The following is a 22,422-nucleotide window of genomic DNA, read 5'->3' on the forward strand; positions in this document are numbered from 1 at the left end:
GGGTTTCTCTGTGTAGCCCTGGCTGTCCTGGAACTTGCTCTGTAGACCAGACTGCCTCAAAATCAGAGATTCACCTGTCTCTGCCTCCAAGTACTAGAATTAAAGGTGTGCACTACAAGTGACTGGCACATTTAAAAAAAAAACATGAACATTTGTGACTTTTTTTTATACATCTAAGCCATCACAAAAATGTTTAAGATAGGCCTAGTGTGGTGGTGCATGCATTTAATCCCAACACCAAAGTCAGAGGCAGGAGGATCTCTGTGAGTTTCAGGTCAGATGAGTCTACATAGTGAGTTCCAGGACAAACTATGTTTCAAAAAAAAAAAGAAAAAAGCCGGGCGGTGGTGGCACACGCCTTTAATCCCAGCACTTGGGAGGCAGAGGCAGGTGGATCTCTGTGAGTTCGAGGCCAGCCTGGTCTACAGAGCGAGTTCCAGAACAGCCTCTAAAACAATACAGAGAAACCCTGTCTCGGAAAAAAAAGAAAAAAGAAAAAGAAAAAGAAAGAAAAAAGAAAAAAGAAAGAAGGAGCAAAAAGAGAAAAAGAGACTGGGTTTGGTGGCTCACACTGTAATTTTAACACCTGAGAGGCAGAGATGCAGGAGGATTACAAGCTCAAAATCAAATTAAAAGAAAAGAAAGAGGCGCTATGGTTGGGCAGGGGTGAGTGTTCCAGTTGAGAAGATTCTCACCTTTCATCTGATTCACTCAGTACTGGCTAGAGTGTGACAAATTGGGTACAGGGTCACTGTAATACAAACCTCTACACATTTGCCTGTGGATGATGTTACAACTCCCGTCCAGCCCCCTATGTCTTCTACCTCAACCACCTCCCTGCCTGTGGCCTGGAAGGAAAGCACACACACACACATATGTGTGTGTGTGTGTGTGTGTGTGTGTGTGTGTGTGTGTTCATGGTCCTTAAATGTTCCCTTTGGTGCTGGTGTATCTGAAAGGCTGTAGTAGTCATCTGTAGTAGCCCCGTATCGAGGTGCCAGTCTGTAGGAACCCATCTTTGTGGGACTACAGTCAGATCCAGCCAACTTGCTCGGGTCGTACCTGAGATGGAGGAGTGTCTCTGTCATCAGATGGTGTCCAACGTGTAGGGCTACTACAGATGACTACTACAGATGGGGTCACTATATGGGCCTGAGCACTGAGGACAGAAGTGATGGACGTCGCAAATGGACACCAAAGGTGTAAAGTGTGAAGTGAGTTCTTGAAAATGCATATGATTGCAGATATGAAACTGAAAATGTATTAGTCAGATGATTGTATATTTACTTGGGCATAATTTAGTAGCCAGGAGAACTGGAGTAAAGCAGGAGCAAGTACAGAAATTCTTAGAATTTGTAAATTTTGTAAGTATTCCTCCCCCACGAAGAAGTCACCACTGCAGCTGTTTCAGGACTCGGGGAAACCAAGGTTTAGCCCCCCATAAGCTCTAGGCCAGCAGAACATGCTGGTGCCATGATCTCGGAGCTGCTATAATGGTGGCCTTTGACTTAGCAAGCAGCCCAGCAACCCCTGACCTGTGGCGGGTCAGCCCAGGCCTAGAGGGCAAAGGCCAGCTGAGGCCAGGCTGAGCCAGGAAGCCCACAGCCTTGGGAGCTGCTGTCCAGCAAAGTATGTAAAAATGCTAGTTAATGCGGCCTGTCAGAAACTGCCTCAAGACCTTTTAGAAAGAAAGCGGCTATCTCTGATTTTCTTTGAGTTTGTTCAGATTTTGGACCCTCATACACTCAGGGGTTAGCTATAGCTGCTGCTTTACAAGGGATTTCAGTTAAGGATGTTTTATTTCAACAAACTAATCATGGCCTAGGGAAAAGGAGGACAGAGGGACCTCCTTGAAATTGCTTTGGATGTTGTAAAAAAGGGCACCAGGTCAGACACTGTCTTAAAAGGGAAGTTTGGCGAGCTGCACCTCCCATGTCTGGCCCCCAGAGCCGGTTGGTGGGAAATGGCCAAAGCCAGCAGGGCCCAAGAGGCCAAGGATCCTGTAGGGATGTTTCAATAGCCTTTAGCAGAGGGGAGAATACAGAAATTCTCCTATTTTCGTGGTTACAAAAGAAATCTAGAGAATGGAGGTTAACACAAGACTTGAGAGAAAAGTTTATGAGATACAGCTTCGTGGCATAGTTTATACACGGTTTAATAGAAATGGGTTAATAGTTAAGAGAAAGCTAGCCAATAAGAAGCCTGAGCCATCGGCCTGTTTATAATTAATATTAGCCTCTGTGTGTTTATTGGGACTAAACGGCTGTGGGGCCAGGCAGGACAGAAACTGTCTTCAAAAGGTAGCTGAGACCTGGGTCCTCGACACTGAATGTGGCAGAGGGGCTTTGGGGCTTTCTCCTTGGAGACTCTTCATCATGCGTCTTACAAAAGACTTGCTTCTGTACATTCATTAATACAATCCAGTTCGGTTGGAGAAATTCTGCCTTTGGCCTCTTGGTAAACTTTACAAGCAAAATGGGTGTAGGATCCAGTGCCAAACACTGGGGTCAGTATGGCTGCAGCACACAAACCCACCCACGCATCCATCTTGTGGTATAATGATTTATGATTAGTAAGTACTTTGGTCTTTGCCCCTATTTCCTGGTGCACAATTGCTAAAGTCATAATGGAGTCATGCCTTACTGTCTACAGGGTTCAGCTCTAGGCCATCTCCTTCCCCAACACTAATGTATGCCCTAGTCCTCATACAGAATGTCCAAGTGTTTCTCTGCCCTCCTCCTTCCCCCACCCTCCCCCACCTCTCCTTCTCCCTCTCTGTGTAACCCTGACTGTCCTGGAACTGGATCTCCACCTGCCTCTACCTCCTCAGTGCTGAGATTAAAGGTGTGTGCCACCACCACCCAGCTCACATAATTTCTCATACAATACAATATTTCTCATACAATGCAGTACACCTGCTGTACTGCATTGTTGGAGATGACAGAATGTATGTATATGTTTAATACAAATTCAGCTTTAAAAATGATTTTTGTTTTATGGTGGTGGCACACACCTTTAATCCCAGCACTGGATGGATGGGGGGGGGGCAGAGGCAGGTGGATCCCTGTTAGTTTCAGGCCAGCCTGGTCTACAGAGTGAGTTCTAGGGCAACACCAAGAAACCCTCTCTAAAAAAAAAAAAAAAAGGAAAGAAAATATTAAGATATGATGTTTGGCCCCGGGAGATAAAGCCAGTTAAGTTGTAGTTGGGCATATTGACTCACATCTGTTTGTGCTTCAGCACTTTGGAAGCCAAGGCAGGAAGGTTGCTGCCCAAGCTGGAATTACAGGCTTTTGCCACAAGACTCGGCTAAAATGGTTATTTCAAAGTTACTCACTTGCTGGGGATGCAGCTCAGTGCTAGTAACATTTACCTACCATGTATAAGATCCTGAGGTGAATCCTCTCAGCACGGCAAAACTAACTAACTAAATAAAGTTACTTTCTTTGTAAGGTTAGACTTGGCAGCTAGGACAATAGAAAAGTAACTGATTAAGTAACATTGGTTAGCTTTAGGTAGGCTATTTTGTGAGAGGATTAGGGCAGAGAGAACTCTGTTATCTTGCCAACTGAAAGTGGCCTGTTTGGGAATTTGGCCATTGTTTCTCTAGGTCTGGAAGGTGAGGCAAACAATTTGGCTTCAAGTTGGACAGGGACAGTGGCCTCAACAGTTCCATACTGACATCTAGCCTGGTCTGCTGGGCCCAGTGCAGGGCTGAACTCCAACAGAGTCCTGTTATTTCTGCACATTTGCTCTTCCATTGGCATCTTGAAATTCCCAGGCAGATGGGTGGAACTAGGAGAAACCATCCTGAGTGAGATAACCCAGACACAGACATACACGGTATGTACTCACTTGTAAGTGGATATTAGACATAGAGCAAAGGATAGCCAGACTACAGTCCACAACCCCAGAGAAGCCAGGAAACAAGGAGGACCCTAAGAGAGACACACACGTGCTCCTTCTGTGAGAAGCACACCTAAGACTTCTGTGCCCCACCACACAGACATTTTCATCTGGAAACCCTCCTTGTTGTTACATCTGCTCTGCCTTAACCCTTTCACAGAAAAATTAACCTAAGTATCTATGATAGCTGCTCAGTAATTTTTCTGTTCTTTTCTGGAGTCTTGGCTTTCTTAATTTGTCTTTAGACATTTTTTTTTTCAAGAGAGAAAGGTCTGGGGGAGTGACATACTCCTGTCATCTCAGCACCTTGGATATAGAGGCAGGAGGATGAGTTCAAGGTCATATATAATGAGTGAAAGGTCATCCTGAGCTACCCTGTCTTAAAAAAGGAAAGAAAGCCAGACAGAGACTAAGGCAAGAGGATCAGTTGTACCTAGGTGTTGCAGATCAACACAGGAAGCGCATATATTTTGTAGATATGGATGTTCTGCGTACATATATGTCTGAGGCCAGAAAAGAGCATATATGCTCTGGGACTAGAGTCACAGACAGTTGTGAGCTGCCATGTGGTTGCTGAGGATAGAACCTGGATCCTTTGGAAGAGCAGTGGCTGCTCTTAACCACTGAGCTAACTCTCCAGCCCCATCTGTTTTTTCTTTTTTTCCTTCCTTCCCTCCCCCTCTTTCTTTCTTTCTTTCTTTCTTTCTTTCTTTCTTTCTTTCTTTCTTTCTTTCTTTCTTTCTTTCTTGTTTGTTTTTTTTCAAGACAGGATTTCTCTGTGTAACAGCCCTGACTGTCCTGAACTTGCTTTGTAGACCAGGTTGGCCTCGAACTCACAGAGATCCACCTACCTCTGCCTTTTGAGCACTGTGATTAAAGATGTGTGCCATCATCACCCGGTTTCCCTGTTTTTAAAAAAGTCTCATGTAGCCTAGGTTAGTCTTAAGCTCCATAGCTGAAATACTTGATTTTCTTACCTTTGCCTACCACATACTAGGATGACAGACCTGTGTCACTGTACTTATTTATGCAGTGTTGGGATGGAACCCAGGGACTCTTATCAACTGAACGTCCTCAGGCCCTGTGTTTTCACACTGAGCTACACTCAGGTCATATTGGCATGCATATATACATACATACATACATACAATACATGATTATATATATATTTTTTTTCCTGAGACTCTGTCTAACCCTGGCTGTTCTGGAACACATTCTGTAGACCAGGCTGGCCTGGAACTTAGAGATCTGCCTGCTTTTGCCTCCAGAGACCTGGAATTAAAAGCACACGCCACCACTGCCTGGCTCTTTTTTTTTTTTTTTTTTTTTTTCTTTTTTGGAGACAGGGTTTCACTATGTAATCCTAGATATCCTAGAACTCATTATGTAGATCAGGCTGGCCTCAAATTCACAGAGATCTGCTTGCCTCTGCCTCTCTAGAGTATGGATTAAAGGACTGCGCCACCACAATTTTCTTTTATTACTGAAATTTCTGTCTCTCAGAGGAGCCTGGGCTGATTCTGGTACAGATGAGCTGCTGTCTAGGCACCCCAGGACTGTGGAAGCAGATGCACCCTGGGAATGTCACTCACGTTGTCTGGAGCCTTAACACCCCCTACCCTGACAGAGCTCTGGAAACTTCATTTTGTTATAATTCTTTTCTTTTTTTCCTCTTTCTCCCCTTAACTCTTCCTTCTCCCCCTTTCTTTACCTCTCTTTCACTGTTTTTTTTAGATAGGGTTTCAAGCTATGTACCCCAGGCTGACCTTAAAAATTTTTTTGGGGTGGTGGTATTGTTGAGATAGGGTCCCATGTGTAGTCCTGGCTGGTTTGGAACTCTACATACAGAACAGGCTGGCCTTGAACTTGTGTACATCCTCTTGCACTTCTGTTTTTCATTTTGTGGTAATGGGATAGAGCCTTGGGCATGCCAGACAATCACTCCACCACCCAGGTATCCCCCAGCCCTGAGCCTCATTTGCTGGACATGTGTGATATCCAGGGTGCTTTTCCACATAGTCCCTCTTTTATTTAGGCTCTGCTTCGACTGCCATCCTTCCTTGACTCTCCAAGTTGCATTCTCCATCTCCTCAGCACTGTACTGCCTGCTCGAGATTGTTCCTTGCAGCCCAGAAGTGGCCTCCATTCAGGTGACATTATGACCTAGAACTGGCTTCTGTCCCTCTGTCCCAGGGGTGGTGGGCAGAGATCCCTGTCCTCCTATCTGCAAACAGCTGCTTTATATCTTTGTCCAGTTAGCCAGTTAGCTGTATATGGGGATCCTTAGAGTCTGGTAAGGACCAGACTGTGAGCAGATGTGTGGGTGTGGAATCAAGCTTAGGTCCTCTGGAAGAGCAGCCAGTGCTCTGCACCACTGAGCCATCTCTCCAGCCCTTCCACGATGCAGTGGGGTTGTACAGGCGTCTCAGAGCAGTGTGGCCAGCAGCAGGCTCTCACTCAGCTGCAGGGACCAGGCCTAGGGCAGAAATGCTGAGAAACAGAGAGGAGCCTTGACCTCACGAGTGAGAACAGTGGGCCGGGGGACGTAACCAGGTCCACACAGGGCTCTCCCTGCCCTCCTCTGGCAAGTTCCTGGAGCACAGCTGGCAGGGCCCTGACAGACTGCTTCTCCTTCCCAGAGTTGCTGTTCCCAGACTTCTTGGTCTGTGTATCTCACCTTGGCTACCAGGAGCCTTCCAGCCCAGGTTACTCAGAGCTTAGGGGAGTTCTGTGTCAGTTTTCTGGTGTGAGAAGCAGATGGGGAAGGAACGAGGTGTTCTGGATCAGTTTACAGCAGTCACAAACTGTTCTTGAAGGCTGCACATCCCGAGTAAGATTTTCACTTGATTTTTCTTATCACAAATACACATCACAGCCAGCTCATTACCATTTCCCACAAGGACATCTTAACTGCTGCTCTCCTGAGCTCACCCTGCATTTCACAAGAGACACAAAGCACCTGTAGGACCAGGCAGTGGGCAGCTCTGGTGTCAGGGATGCAGGCTATTAAGCATCATGGGAGGTCAGGCTGGGGCTAAGATGGACAGATCAGGAAGAGTGTGGAGTCACTCACCACAAACCCACATCACCATCCTGACACTAAGCGGCTTACCTCACAGGGCTAGAATGCTGCTTCCCAACACAGGACTTTTTGTTTCTTTCCTCCCTTCCTGCCTCTGCTTCCTTTCTTTCCTCTCCCCTCCTGTCTTCCTCTTCTCTCTGCTCCTCCTTCCCTTCCTTTAAAAATTTATTGTTCATGTGTTTGTGTTTTACCCACCTGTATAACACATGCACTGTGGTGATATTGTGTTTGTTATCTAATAAAGCTCGCCTGAAGATCAGAGTGTGGAGCTACCCACTAGTTAGCCATAGAGGTCAAGCAGTGGTGGTATATGCCTTTAGTCCTAGCACTCCAGAGGCAGAGGCAGGAGGATCTCTGTGAGTTCAAGGCCACTTTGGGCTACACTGAGATTAATCCAGTCTAAAAGAGAAACAGATCCAGGCATGTGACTTCCAAGTACTGGGATCAAATGCATGTGCCAGTATGCCTGGCCACAGCTAGTACTCTTAACTTCTGAGCCATCTCTCCAGCCCACCAGCCCAGTTTCAATTGGCATTGACAGTGAAGATGCTGTTGGAGCCTACAAGGCTTCAGGAGTGCGCTGCTTCCCCAAAAACATCTGGGATTAGCCCATACATTGTTTTGATTCATTAAGCACTAATGTACAAAAGTGAGCATTTTAAATTAATTAATTTAAAAAAGATTCATTTTCTTTTATGTGTATGGTTGTTTTTCCTGAATGTAAGTATGTGCACAGCATGTATGGTTGGTCAGAAGAGGGTGTTGGATACCCTGGAACTGGTGTTATTGATGGTTGTGAGCAGTCACGTGGCTATTGGGAATCAAACCCAGAAGCCTGGTAAGAGCAACAAGTGTTCTTATATGCTAAGCCATCTCTCCAAGTCTCCCCGCTTTTTATTTTTGTGTGGGGCACACACTCGTCTCAGCAAGTATATGAAGGTTAGAGGTCAATTTGTGGTAGCTCTTTTCTCACCATGCCCCAGGAATCAGATTATAGCTGTCAGGTCTGGCAGCAAGCGCCTCTATCCACTAAGGCATCTTGTCAACCCCTTTTATTATTTTATTTAGTTATTTAGTTATTTTGTTAGTTGTTTTTTTTTTCTGACAGGTTTCTCTGTGGAGCCCTGCTGTCCTAGAACTTACTCTGCAGACCAGAGAGACCCACCTGCCTCTGCTCTGCCACTCTGTTTCTGCTGCACTGGCTTTCCAATATCCCCAAGATCCACCAAGTTGCCACACTTGGCTTATGTGGGTTCTGGGATCTAAACTCAGGTCCTCATGCTCGAGTTGAAAGCACTTTTCCCTACAAAGGTCCCAGAAAGAACTGTTTTACAACTGGCATACAGCTTTAATGCCAGCACTCCAGGTGGATCTCTGAGTTTAGGACCAGCAGCATGGTCTACAGGGAGTTCCAGGATGGCCAGGGCTACACAGAGAAGGAAAAACAAACAAAAGAACTGTTTCGTTTGTGTTCTCAAAGTGAACATTTTAAAGAAAAAAAATGTCTAGTTTCTCTAGAAACAGAAGCTTATTGGACCCACAGAGTCGGGAGGAGCCACTGTGGGTGTGTCCAGGCCTAGCCCAGTGCCTTCTTCCTGCCTGCTCACCTCCCCCACTCTCCTTCCCTGATGGAAACTCTCTCCTGGTGAGGCCCCGAGGTCGAGGGGTGGCTATTCAAGCAGAGTCTGGGGTAGGGCGACTCCACAATCAGGCCATCAGACAAGGAACGGTTGTTTAGTTCTTTTTCTTTTTCCTCCTGGATCTCCAGATAAGAGAAGCCTGGTAATGGTGCGGTCACTGTCAGTGTTAGGATCCACACAGAAGCTGTGTTATGTAAGTAGGATTTAAGAAACGGCTTACAACAAACAACAATTTTATTTTTCCTTTTGGAGTGGGATCAGGTAAAGTAGCCCAGGCTAGTTTTGAATTCACTGTGCAGCCCAGGCTGGTCTTGAATTCGTGATGATCCTCTTCCCTCCACCTCCAAGAGCTAGGATTATAGGCTTTGTTCCATGAACATGAGCTCAAAAAGATTCACAGGATTTTAAAGAAAAAAACCAACCCAGTCATTATGCCTTAGCCTTTGGCTTGGTGGGAGAAGCAGAATGAACTGTAGGAGCCCTGACTGGGGAGTACTGACTGGGGAGGATCTGGGCTAGCCCCAACTCGTAGCCACATTCCCCAGGAGCTTCCACACCCCTAACCCTTTGACCCATGGCCAACTGTAGCCCTCCTGCTAACCCTGCCCTTTCTGCCCAGTTCTGGTTGGGTCTGCGCTTTCTGGAGCTTCGGAGAGCTGAGCGCAGGACAGACACATTAGGCAGCTCTCTGACGAACAGCATCTGGCCTCGGTTTCCTCTTGAGAATGGGATCGTGGTACCTGCACACCTCAGACTAAGAACTTGCCTAGTACTGAGGGTCAGGCCTCTCCTGTGTGGAACCCCCTCAACTCCTGTTCCCTGCGGGCACAGACCTTCCCTGCCTGTGGCCTCCCAGCATCTATCCCTTTCAAGAGCACTGTCTCTCCTCCCCAGTTGTCCTCTGTGAAAAAGGCCACAAATCCACATTAAACCCAACCATGAAACGTCTACAGCTTCGACATTGCAGATTAATGGGCTGGGTGTGGTTGCACACACCTTTAAGCTCAACACTCTGGAGGCAGAGGCAGGCCGATTTTAGTACAGCCTAAGCCAGCCTGGTCTGCAAAGTGGACTATTCTGGGCCAGGCAAGTGCTATGAAGTCACACCCTTTCTTAAAGCCAAGCAAACAAACAAAAAAACAAAAACAGCAACAAACTGAACAACAACAAAACACATGATTGCACATTAAGGAGTTGAAGGCAGGAGGATCAGATGTTCAAAGTCATTTTAAGCTACACAGAGTTTGAAGCAAGCCTGAACTAAACAAACAAACAAACAAAAAACCACCAAAAAACCCACCCTCACCCCCACCCCCAAAATTGTAAGTTAAAACCAAAAATGAAGTATCACTTTTCATTTGTCAGGCTGAAAGAAAGACTTGGAACAAAGTCCAGGACACTGGAGTAGAGAGAGAGGTGCCTTCCACCCTGCAGGCAGCGGCAGGCACAGGGCCAGGTTTTTTTTTTTTAAATCAATTTGGTAACACTTTTAACTACCCACACCTTTGACCCAGCTATTTCCCTTCTAGATAATTGTACAACCACCGGCTCCCACAAGCACAAGGACACGCACTGCAGCACCACGTCTAGAGTGGAAGGCGACACCCGGGAGACCTCGAGACACAGTGGGCTTCGCAGTGCTAGGGACCACCCAAAAGATCTGCTAGCCCCACGGACTGTGAAAACATCTTCAGATACAGTAAAAAAAGCAAGCTGCCTGGGGCTACACACTGTTGGAAGGAAAAGGGCAAATGTGTGTGTTTAAAGACAGTGCACCTGGCCCTGGCAGCTGGGTAGGTGGAAGGGAACTAGGCAGTGGGTGGACTGGAGTCAGGCAGGGGAGGCCAGTGCTCCAGCTGAGGCCGGCACAGGCTGTTTGTCAACTCGAGGAGGTAGAAGGCATAACGAAGTTGCCATTGGAGCCTCTTTCCTCCAGGGAGGCAGTCGTCCTTAGATTTGCCTGGCCACTTGCATAGCTGGGTCAGACGCCAGGAAGGCTGGGCTGTCCTAATTCCTGGGAGAGAAGGTGGACTGCCTCAGGACTGAACTTTGGAAACAGGATGGGGGAGTCTTGTGAAGCCCCTGGCTGGGCTGGGACCTGTGATCTTTAGCCGTTTCTGGCCAGGTGAACAGGTGGACAGTTGTTTGGAGATTACTGGCCTTTGTTGGGATGCCAGTTTGATCTTTATGGTTATTTTTGGTGCTGAGGAAAACTCAGGGCTTTGGAAATACCAGGCAAGTCTCTGCCAATGAGCTAGTCCTTGAAAGAGTGTCCAGAATGGAGTAGAACTCCCCACCTCAGAGCAAGTTCTGTTCTGGGAACAAGTTCTGTTCTGACTCTTCTTGTGTGTGTGTGTGTGTGTGTGTGTGTGTGTGTGTGTGTGTGTGTGTGTACTTAGAGCCTTGCACGTGGGGGGGGGGAAGCCTCTGTCACTGAGCTATGCCCCAGCCTTCCACCAAATGTCTTAATGTATGGAAGGCTGCAGCAGGCTGACTACCTCTTCCCCAGCCATTTCACTGCAGTGGAACTTGAAAATCCACTTGTCTGGCTTCAAGAGAAAGTCTGTCTGTATTTCAGTTAGGATTACACGAAAAGTTTCTTCACTCTGGGGAAAATCGCTGCCCCGATCATATTTAATACTTCCATCTAGGGAGCACATGCATTTTTAAAGCCTTACTTTTCTTGGTCTTTCTCCTTTCCTGAACAGGCTCTTGCTATGTACTCAGTCTGTCACAAAACCCTTTATTCTCCTGCTCCAGGCTCCAGGGTGCTGGAGTTACAGGTGCACACTCTGAGGAGCAAGCCTGAGTTGGGGTGTGTGTGGTGGGGATGAGCTGAGAACTTCCTGGATATTATGCTAGGGCTCTGCCATTGAGCCTTGGCCTAGCCCCAAGCTTTTCAGCGTCCATATCAGCCATCAATCTTACTTCCTGAAATTCTTTCTACCCTTCCCCCTATAGGGCTGCAGGCCTCCACCAACCCTTTTACCCTGAACACTACTGGCTCCTTGGTATTAGAAGTCCAGCATCCCCAAAACAATACAGAGAAACCCTGTCTCAAAAAACCAAAAAAAAAAAAAAAAAAAAAAAAAAAAGAAGTCCAGCATCCAACACAAAGCCTCAGGTGTCCCCACCCTTAGGGACATTCCTGAAGGGACTCAAGAAAAATAAGAGAAAGAGAATAAGGCCCAGGGCATGAAGGTGAAAACTGCGTAGAGGCTGACCTACTGGATCGGCCTGGGGAGAGTTTTGCTAAGAGAAGGATGCAGGTACTAGGGAGATGGGGTGGGAGAGAGGGATGCCCTTATGTATGTAGGGGACTGCTGGAGTGGAAATGCCTACTGGCTCCTGGGCTATGCAGTAACACAGGGAGCAGGAGAACTGACCCAGGCATTGGGCCAGTACAGCTCAGAGAGACTTGAGGCTTTTGAAAGAATGAAGGTGAGAGAGGAAGCCTGGTTTGCAGGTTTGTGTGTGTGTGAGTGTGTGAGTGTGTGTGTGAGTGAGTGTGTGTGAGAGTGAGTGAGTATGTGTGAGTGAGTGTGTGTGTTTGTGTGAGTGTGTGTGAGTGAGTGTGTGAGTGTGTGTGAGTGTGTGTTTGTGTGACTGAGTGTGTGTTTGTGTTTGGAGAGAGAAGTCAGGGTATGTGTGTGTGTGAGTGTGTGTGTGAGTGAGTGTGTGAGTGAGTGTGAGTGTGTGTGTTTGTGTGACTGAGTGTGTGTGTTTGTGTTTGGAGAGAGAAGTCAGGGTATGTGTGTGTGTGAGTGTGTGTGTGTGAGTGAGTGTGTGAGTGAGTGTGAGTGTGTGTGTTTGTGTGACTGAGTGTGTGTGTTTGTGTTTGGAGAGAGAAGTCAGGGTATGTGTGTGTGTGAGTGTGTGTGTGTGAGTGAGTGTGTGAGTGAGTGTGAGTGTGTGTGTTTGTGTGAGTGAGTGTGTGTGTGTGTTTGGAGAGAGAAGTCAGGGTATGTGTGTGTGTGTGTGTGTGTGTGTTTGTGTTTGGAGAGAGAAGTCAGGGTATGTGTATAGGGATGCTATTTCAGTGTTCAGTGTATGGGTGATCTAGACCCCAGTAATCTGTCCAGTGCTGGTTGTGGGACTGAGACCATGCCCTCATCCTGGCAGGACCTGGACAGGAAACCAAAGAAGCCAGTGAGGACTGAGGGGGTTGGTGTGGGTAGTGCTGGTTCCCACCTCAAAATCCAGAGGTGTGAGGCAAGCAATCCCACCCTCCAGACAGGGTGCCAGCACAGAGTCAAGGGTGCTAGCATGGAGTCCAGGGAGCTCATGCTTCTCCTACCTCGACCTCCTGAATGCTGGGATTAAAGACACTGGTGGGCCCCAGCACCTCAATGGTTTTCTATGCCATTACATGTAGACATTACTACATGTCGGCCCCTTCCATGCTGTTTCATCAGCATTGTTAACTGTCCGGATCTGTGTAATGGTCAGGTTACTACTTACAATGCACTAAAAGTACAAAAAACTAAAACAACCCACAGGAAATTCCACCTTAGTTTTTGGAGCAGGACTTACAGGCTGACTGGGGACTGGTCCTATCCCACCCACTAACATGGTGAGGTCAGCCACGTCTTCAACAGAGACCTCATCCCCCAAGGTACCACTAGGTCCACCAACAAGGTCCTTAAGCCATTACAGTATTGTCATACAAAGTGACAAATCTCATCCAAGCCTCCAAGATGCCAGGCCTACACCAGGAACCTAAGGGGTGATTAAACCACTTGATTGCACTGACAATGTCTATCTCTTCCTCTCAACAAAATCCTCTGTAGGGTGAACCATAGAGCCAGATATCTTTGCTGGAATGTAGTTTTGTTTTGTTTTGTTTTTTGAAACTTTACTTTTATTACAAAAGGCTGCTAGGAGCTGTCAGTCACATCCCACACTCGGGCTGGGGATGGTAGCTCAGTTTCTCCCTATCTTTCCCACTGAGAGCCCCAAGCAGCAGCTTTTAGGAAGGTGGCCTGGGTCCTAGGGAAGCATCCCTATGTGGAAGGAAGGGTCAACCAGAGACAGTCTCCTCCTACTTGTCCTGCAAGTTGATGCAAGCTTGTGTTCTGGCCAGTGTGTGCCACTGTGGGGACTTGCACTGTGTGTGGCAGGACATGGCAATGCTAGTCCCCGTGGCTCTCCTGACAGGGTGCTGCATTAGGTCTGGGCCGGGAACTACCCTGTGCCACCCTCACTGGGACACTGTGATGGATGTGTAGCTCCAAGCAGGTGCCACCTGCATGCTCCCTCAGGCCACACTCCAGTTGTAACTTTTTGGTCACCAAGTGCTATTTCTGCTCACCTCAGCTTCCAGTCAGGGTGCCCCCAGGCCACATGTAGCCACCAGCTAACACTCATTCTGACCCAGGCCTGACTGTCCTGAGGACTTGCCATTGGACATGCCTCTGGGTTCTGTGAATATCTGCCTAACAGAGGTTCCAGCAGCTATTGTTCAAGAGGCAAGAGTGGTTTTCTCAGGGTCAGCTGTTCTAAAAGGCCTGCGTTTCCCAGTAGAGCTACATGGTAAGTCTACATGTAAGAATTCAGGCATTGGCCGGGCATTGGCGGTGCACGCCTTTAATCCCAGGACTCGGGAAGCAGAGGCAGGTGGATCTCTGTAAGTTCGAGACCAGCCTGGACTACCAAGCGAGTTCCAGGACAGCCTCCAAAGCCACAGAGAAACTCTGTCTCAAAAAACAAAACCAAAAAAAAAAAAAAAAAAAAAAAAAAAGAATTCAGGCATTATGCTGGCCTGCTCCCTGACACCTGGCGGAATGCACTCAGGCAGTACCCAGATCAGCCCAGGGTTCCATGGCTGCTACAACACTACACAGTCTGCACGCAGTTGCAAAGGACCCTTTAGAAGAAAACTCCACCCACTTCTGCTCTCTTTCCCGCTGTCCTCCTCCATGCAGATGTTGGCAGCTCACAGTGGGTTGCCCTGAAACTAACACATCTGCTCAAAAATACTTTTATTTCCTTCCCGTTTTACATGTATGAAAAAAGATGTGTGTGTGCTGTGTATAGTGTGGTCACACATATGTGATTCTGAATGCCTGAGTACTTTATGTATGTCTTACTAAGTGCATATGGTTTAAAATCTGTAAGGCACCTTACAACGCACAGGCAGGCACCATCTGGACTAAGGACAGCCATATGGCCTCGTCTCAGGCCCACCCACCCCACTTGGTTCCTCCCTTCGATGCAGAGGGAACAGTTAGCCAGCTCTGTCGACAAACCCTGCTGCCAGTCATAATTCATTTACTTTCTTGCCTTTTATTTCTTCTTTCACTGGCCCTGTTGCGCATGGCTTGTTTGCGTAATGGTGTGCCTTCCCAGGGCCTGGCAAGGCACACATTTCACACCGAAACCCTGCCTGCTCCATCCGCAACAGATCTTCTTTCTCCACTTATAACAAGTCTGCTGGTCACTGGCGTCTCTAAGTCTACTCTCTCTTTAAATGTCCTGCCTGTTTGCTACAACGTGTGAATCAGAGATTACACTCTGGTTCTCCTTACTTTTACCCAGTGCTGTTTAATACATCTGCGCGTCCCTGTACATGTGATTTAAATTTAACTTTATATATGTGAATGTAAGCTAACTCTCTGTATGTAACTTAAATCCAACCGTGCTAAGTCTCAAATATTTCTAAATTGACATGTATACTTATATGATTTTTATTTTAAATTGATATTATTTTTAAATGATGATAAGGTTATAAAGATCTCTTTTGGATTACCTAACAAAGTAAGATTAAATCAGTTTATAAACTAAATTTAAGAGATTATTCCCTCCCATACTATTGTCAGTTGTTTTTAAGGTTAAGCTTCTATTACAAAAGGGAATTTTTCTTTACTTTTTTGTCCTTCACAAGCATAAATCTAACCTCCTAAGTTAAAACCAGTTATAGTCAGGCTGGAGGATTCTGAGTAAGACATCCCTCCACAGCCTCTCAGCTTGGATCCAGTTCTCCAGACATATCCTACCCTAATGTCATTGTAGCTATACTAAGTACAGATTAATTACAGGAATAAAGCCTTAACTAGCCACCTATGTGCTTAAGGCAAGTAACTAAAGACAAATTTTGTCTTCTGAGACATACTAAACAGACAGACAGCCTTCAAATGCTGAGAGATCTAGAGAATATGGCACTTAAAATGTTTTATTAAAAAGCTCTTCCTAACAGTGAGACAGGCCAGCTGCTGGCATCACCCCATTTCCTCCAAAAGACTGGTGGACACTGAAGAAACTCCACCCACAAAAGTGGTAATGCTAGCCACTGAGAAAACTCTTTGGACTGTGAACAGGAGTACACCGGAATAGATTCTCTCCATGTTGCTTAGGCCAACGATAGGCAAGTCTTCCTAAAGCTCCTAACACGCAGTACCCTCTGTGGCTTTGCAGGCCCCATGCTAACAGCAGAAGGCAGGTGTCCCCTTAAAGTCTCTACCCTCAACAACTGTGAAGGACTTAGGTAGCCAGTTAGTAAGTCTCTTGTCATTCTTTAATCATTAGTTCAGGTAAAATTTTATCCTTTTCAAGAACTCTGATGCAGTTTGACGGCTGGTAGGTTTCAGTATAACTTCTTACCATTCCTTTGTGTAAAAAGGTGTTTTAAGGGATGAAGCTTATGTGAGAAAATAAATGTTTAAGATCTAAAAATGTTTTAAGATATAACAAAGTAACTTAAGGTGTATGAATACAAGTTATCAGATTTCTTTCTCTCTCATTATGCTACTGTTCATAGTTTTAACAAAATTTTAATAAGCTCCTAATCCAACTCTGACATAGAACAGAACACCAAACTATATCACTGTATGATCATTACTGCAAGCTGAAAATTAAGGTGCTTTCCATTGTGCTAAGATATCTGTCAGTTTTCCAGATGGAAGGAAAAGTGTTAATGCTTTCAACCAAAATAATTTCTGACATGAGTATACTGCCATTTATATAAAGCAAATCTCAGTACAGATTAGAAACAATAAAATGTTAATGTGTCTAAAATTTATCTTTCCACAAAGAATTCTTATAAATTCCAGGGAGCAGAACTGGACCCACCCAAACAGGTCAGATTCACTCCAGATAAACATGATCCCGGGACTCCCTTCCCTTATCTTGGGACCCCTTGGGAACCCCTCCCTCATCTTATGATCCTCTTCCCCTCAATTACTAGGACCTAAGAAATTTTTTGTTCTGCAAGGTCTAAGAGGTGCCAGAGAATTCCATGCAGCCTGGACAGCAGTTGCAGCCACCAGCTACCCCAGGACATGGCAGCACCCCAGCTTTCTCAGGTCCCCCAGGCAGTCAATGCCCGCCTCAGGTCAGCAGGAAGTAGTCTTGAGAACTCGATGCCTTTATTCCCTAACCTTCTAGGCCTAACTCCTCACCTTTTAAATAATAAACAAAGGTAGGAACATAAGGACTCAGGCATTATGCTGGCCTGCTCCTGTGACCTGGCAGAATGTACTCAGGCAGTACCCTGGTAAGCACAGGGATCCATGGCTGCTACATCACTATGTAATCTGCACACAGGTGCAAAGGACTCTTTAAAGGAAAAACTCCACCCATTTCTGCTTTCTTTCCCACTGTTCCCCTGAAGGGGCAGACAGGACTTTTCCTGTTCTTCTCTTCTCTTCATTCCTCTCTCTGTGTCTCTTTACCTTTTTTCTCTTTCCTCCCCCACTTCCTTTCTTTTCCTTTCTTTTTGTCAGGGTTTTTCTGTGGCTTTGGAGGCTGTCCTAGAACTAGCTCTTGTAGACCAGGCTGGCCTCGAACTCACAGAGATCCTCCTGCCTCTGCCTCCGGAGTGCTGGGATTAAAGGCTTGCGCCACCAACGCCCGGTCCCCACTTCCCTTTCTAATAAAGCTTCTTACTTAAGCTCTGTCTACCTGGCATGCTTGTCCCTCAGCAGCCATGGAATCCGACCAGGTTCCCCGCGTGCTTTATTATAACACTGTGAGTATGGGGAAAGCTTGCCTGCCAGTGCTGGCAGTCCGTCTACCCTCTACTCCAGTCACTCTGTTCTTACTAGGATTAGCTGGCTGTCCTGTCCAAGGTCAAGACTGCGGGGGCCGCATCCGCCCCTCCCCTCCTCCAGGGCTTCTCTCTGAGTTTGTCTCCCATCACCTTTCCTCACCTCACCCACCTGCACACAATAGGCTTCTCAGGTCCCATGTCTCCCTGGGCTGTGGCCTCCTGATTGCTGCTTACTGAGTTGTCCGTCCAGCTCTCTGCTGAAGCCACTCAGGAGGGAGACTAAAGTGGTGGCCCTCACTCCACTGAGACTACTCTTCAAACCGCCAGTGATCTACACCAGGCAAAACTCAGGGGGTATGGACACAGTGGCATATGCTTATAATCCTAGCACCAAGGGGCAGAGGCAGGAAGACAGGGGCAAGTTCCAGGCTAACCAGGGCTATACAGCAAGACCATGGCTCAAAAAAAAAAATCAAATCAAAACCAAACAAGGATCATTTCTCTATCTGATCCTTGTGGGGCTGACCACTCTTTAAAGCAACCAGGGTGTGGTTTCTGTAATCCCAGCACTTGGGAGGCAGAAGCATGTCACTGCAACTTCAAGGCTAGACAGAAATACACAGTGAGACACAGTCTCAAAAACACAAAACAAATAAAACTAACAACAAAAACAGTAAGCACATGTAATATACATAGGTGAAAAAGCAATTAAAATAAGTTAAGGTTCTGTAAATCTGATTTAAGGAACAGAATGTTACTGCCACTTGCTTTTGTAAATAAAGTTTTACTCACACCAGTTGTGTTTGCTGCCTGACAGGACTCTGCATTGCCTTTCTGCTTTTGAAGGCTGAGATGCATGGGTGAGGACAGACAGAGGGGTGGCTGCCAAACCGCATACATTTCTATTTGACTAATTTGGCTAACTGTGAACTTCTTTCTGGTGAGAGACATAGCTCAGACTTCTTTGTCACTGAGTGCACTTCCATCTTCTTCCCTGAATGCAGCAGACCCTGTCTGTGCTGTCTCTCAGTTCCCTGTGCTGATAAGTTAGATCAGTCTGTCCCCTGCTTCCTCTTTCAAAAGGACTGGAGAGATGGCTCAGCAGTAAGTGCTTTTCCAGAGGACCAGGGTTCAGTTCCCAGCACCCGCATCGGGCATCTTACGACCTCCTTGTGACTCCAGCTCCAGGGGTATTCAATGCCTCTGGCCTCCTTGGGCGCCTGCACTCACATGCATATGCCCACCTCCCTTTGGTGCTGGCAGCATTATAACTTTCTGGGTATGCGTCTCATTATTCTGTGTGATTTGCTAGGCTTCTTAAGAGCTCTTTCTTTCTTGGTCCTTCTTTCTTGTATCTATTCTCCTGTTGCTATCTCAGTCTTTGTTTTGTTTCTTGAAATGGAGTCTCACTGTGTAGCCTTGGCTATTCTGGAACTCCCTTAGTAGGCTAGACTGGCCTTGAACTCTCAGAGATCTGACTGTCTCTGCCTGAGTGCTGGGACTAAAACCACCACGCCCAGCTTTGCTGTCTTATTCTTTGTTATTCTTATGTTGGGCACAGTCATTGAGACCCAGTGTCTCTAGGTCATTATGAGGAGATCTTCGCTACAAAAGATGATTTGTGATAGCCTTGAACGAAAGACCCTGGAATAACTGGAATTGTCTGTGGACTCTGCTCAGGACTCATGGGGCTGGGGAGATGGCTTAATGGTTAAGTGCACTGGCTGCTCATGCAGATGGCTGTGGTTTGGCCCCCAGCACTCTCGTGGCTGGTCACAACAACCTGCAACTCTAGTTCTAGAGGATTTGACACCTTCTTCTGGCTTCCGTGGACAACATGCACGCATATGGTACACAGACAAACATGCAACCAAAATGACAATACACATAAAATAAAATGGAAAAAATAAAAAAGAAACACTAACTCTGTGGACCCCAAACCATGGGGAACCCATACAAGGCTGGCTTGTGTTATAAATAAGAGAGTCCTCCCACAGCCTCACTCGGGGCTGTTTGGGATCTTAGAGCTCCAGCCCGGCTACATGTGGGGATCCACCGTAGTGATCCCACCATGGGTAGGTACCAGGCTTGCACACTCCCCCTTTGAACTCTGTGAGGTTGTGATGTCAAAGTTAAATTCCTCCTCACAGTGACAGGTGGGGTCCCAGTGGCTCTGGCACTCACTTTGCTCCTCCTCACTCAGTCTCTTGGTTGAGTTGCCACCACCTTGTCAGCTTGCTGATGGGCTGTTGCTGTTTTCCCAGTAGTAGCTGTTTTAGTCATAGGTGTCAATCTAAGCTCTTAGACTGTACATGTTTGGAAATCAGAGTTCATACTGAGCCAGATGATGATCAAATGTGAGGCACTAAGATTACATTTGCTCAATAAATAAAAAATTCTATTTTGGCCTGGCCTGGTGGCACACTCCTTTAATATCAGCTCTTGTGAGGCAGAGGCAGGCAGATCTCTGAGTTTGAGGCCAACCTGGTCTATATAGTGAGTTCAAGGACAGCCAGGGTTCTGTAGAGAGAGACCCTGTCTCTTAAAAAAAATTTTGCCAGGCATGGTGGTGAATGTCCATAACCCCAGACTTGGGTAGTGAGGATAGAAGGGTCAGAAGTTGAAAGTTTATAGCAAGTTTGGAGCCAACTTGTGCTACACGAGACCATGGTTTTTGTTCATTTGTTTTGCTTTGCTTTGGCAAAATCAGTTTATAAACACGAAGAACATGCCGGGCATTGGTGGCGCTCGCCTTTAATCCCAGCACTCGGGAGGCAGAGGCAGGCTGATCTCTGTGAGTTCGAGACCACCCTGGTCTACAAGAGCTAGTTCCAGGACAGCCTCCAAAGCCACAGAGAAACCCTGTCTCAAAAAACAAACAACAACAAAAAACCACGAAGAATACTGAGGCAGGAGAGGATGTAGCTCAGTTTTTCTTCTTTGTTTTTTCTGAGACAAGGTTTCTCTGTAGTCCTTGCCATTTGCTCTTGTTGCTTCACTGGCGATAGGTCTTAAGTGTGCTTACTCTTACATTTCCTTCTCCTAGAGCACACTTGAGATTTGCTATCTTTTTTTTTTTTTTTTTGGTTTTTCGAGACAGGGTTTCTCTGTGGCTTTGGATGCTGTCCTGGAACTCACTTTGTAGACCAGGCTGGCCTCGAACTCACAGAGATCCGCTTGCCTCTGCCTCCCGAGTGCTGGGATTAAAGGCGTGCGCCACCAACACCCGGCAGAGATCTTTCTTTCTAGATAGTTTTGTATTAAGCCTAAATCTTTTTCTTTAGACTAAAAGGGGAATTGTTGTGAGACATCCACCCCACCCTTACCTATAGCGCTGCCCACGCCTGTTTTGGCGTGGCCACAGATGCAGATGTGAGGGAGAGTGCTTTTAGGTCTGGGTTCAGGGCCCAGGAGGCTCTCCTGCTTCCAGGTGGGTCACAGAGAGCAGCCTGTGTGGATCCTTGAAGCAGGAACTTGCAGCGGTCATCTGTTTCCTGTGTAAGCGCCGTCTCCCCGAATAAAATTATATTCACCTATATTGAGTTTAATGCAGTGAATCTGGATCCATGCATCTATATTTCTCTGTGTAACAAACCTGGCCATGCTGCAACTGTATTTATAAACTGGGCTGGGTTTGAGCTCACAGATGTCACCTGCTTCTGCCTCCTGAGTGCTGGGATCAAAGACACACCACCACTGCCTTGCTGTAGCTCAGTTGTTGGGGTGAGCACCTAGCATGTGCAAAGCCGTGGGTTGGATTCTTGGCACTGAATAAGCCACAAATGGTGGCACACACCTGTGACCTCAGCACTAAGGAGCTAGTCATTATCTCTAGAAAAAAAGAGCAGGATGACAAGGTACTTGCCACCAAGCCTAATGACCTGAGTTCAATCCTGGGACTCTCAGAAGAGAACCAATTTCTGAAATGTGCCCTGTGATCTCCACATGTGTGCTATGGTACACACATGCACACATATGCCCGAGGGTATAGCTTAGTGGTAGAGCATCTGACTAATGTGCTCCAGGTCTGAATCCCCAGACAAAGGCAAAAGAGGTAATGTGTTTCTAACTTTGGCAAACACAGCCTGATTGGTGTCCATAGAGACTGTAGATTCTTATGCCCCTAGCAATACTGAGGGAGTAGACACATACACACATGCACATAATATACCATATATATATTATATAGAAATAATATGTATTTTTAGTATATATAAATACGGTATATAACATATAAATGTAGTTTGAATGAGAATGGCCTCTATAGGCTTTATATGCTTGAGCCTATACTTGGTCCCCTGTTGATGGAACCGTTTGGGAAGGGTTAGGATATGTGACCTTGTTGGAAGTGTGTCACTGCAGGGCAGGCTTTGAGGTTTCAAAAGACCATTCCAGCTCTTTTTGCCTGGTGATTGTGTCTCAAGACATGCTGTCTCAGCTACTGCTCTAGCATCCTGCCTGTCGACAGGCTCCCTGCCATGATGATCAAGGTCTCTAACACTCTGAAACTGTTAGCCCCAAATTAACTAAGACACTGTGTGTGTGTGTGTGTGTGTGTGTGTGTGTGTGTGTGTGTGGTTTAATAGCAATTTTTTTAAAGAAAGCAAACGCCTTTGGAAACTAATTTCCTTCCTTCCTTCCTTCCTTCCTCCCTCCCTCCCTCCTTTCCTCCCTTGTTTCCCCTGAGACAGGACTCTGCTTTGTGCCCAGGAAAGTACTGAACTTCTGCACTCAAGTCACTGATCCTCTTGTCTGAGTGCCTTGAGTAGCTGGGACCAGAGGCTTGTGTGCCACACTCATCTCAGAAC

The 22,422-nt window shown here is 46.6% G+C and overlaps 1 protein-coding gene across 3 annotated transcripts in view; it reads right to left on the reverse strand.

The window, feature by feature from the left end:
* Ccdc57 (coiled-coil domain containing 57) overlaps nucleotides 1-22,422 on the reverse strand; it is a 99,928-nt gene that overhangs the window by 11,272 nt on the left and 66,234 nt on the right. Inside the window, exon 19 of one of the 3 annotated variants that reach the window (XM_040750212.1) lies at nucleotides 9,957-10,642. The exons of the other annotated variants lie outside the window; for them this stretch is intronic. Within the exon in view, the coding sequence (XP_040606146.1) occupies nucleotides 10,437-10,642 (206 nt within the window). The 3' untranslated portion in view covers nucleotides 9,957-10,436. Of the gene's footprint in view, nucleotides 1-9,956; nucleotides 10,643-22,422 lie in introns of those variants that run through there. 3 annotated transcript variants of the gene reach the window in all.

Source organism: Mesocricetus auratus, unplaced genomic scaffold, assembly GCF_017639785.1.
Source record: "Mesocricetus auratus isolate SY011 unplaced genomic scaffold, BCM_Maur_2.0 Super-Scaffold_100007, whole genome shotgun sequence".
NCBI classification, from domain to species: domain Eukaryota; kingdom Metazoa; phylum Chordata; class Mammalia; order Rodentia; family Cricetidae; genus Mesocricetus; species Mesocricetus auratus.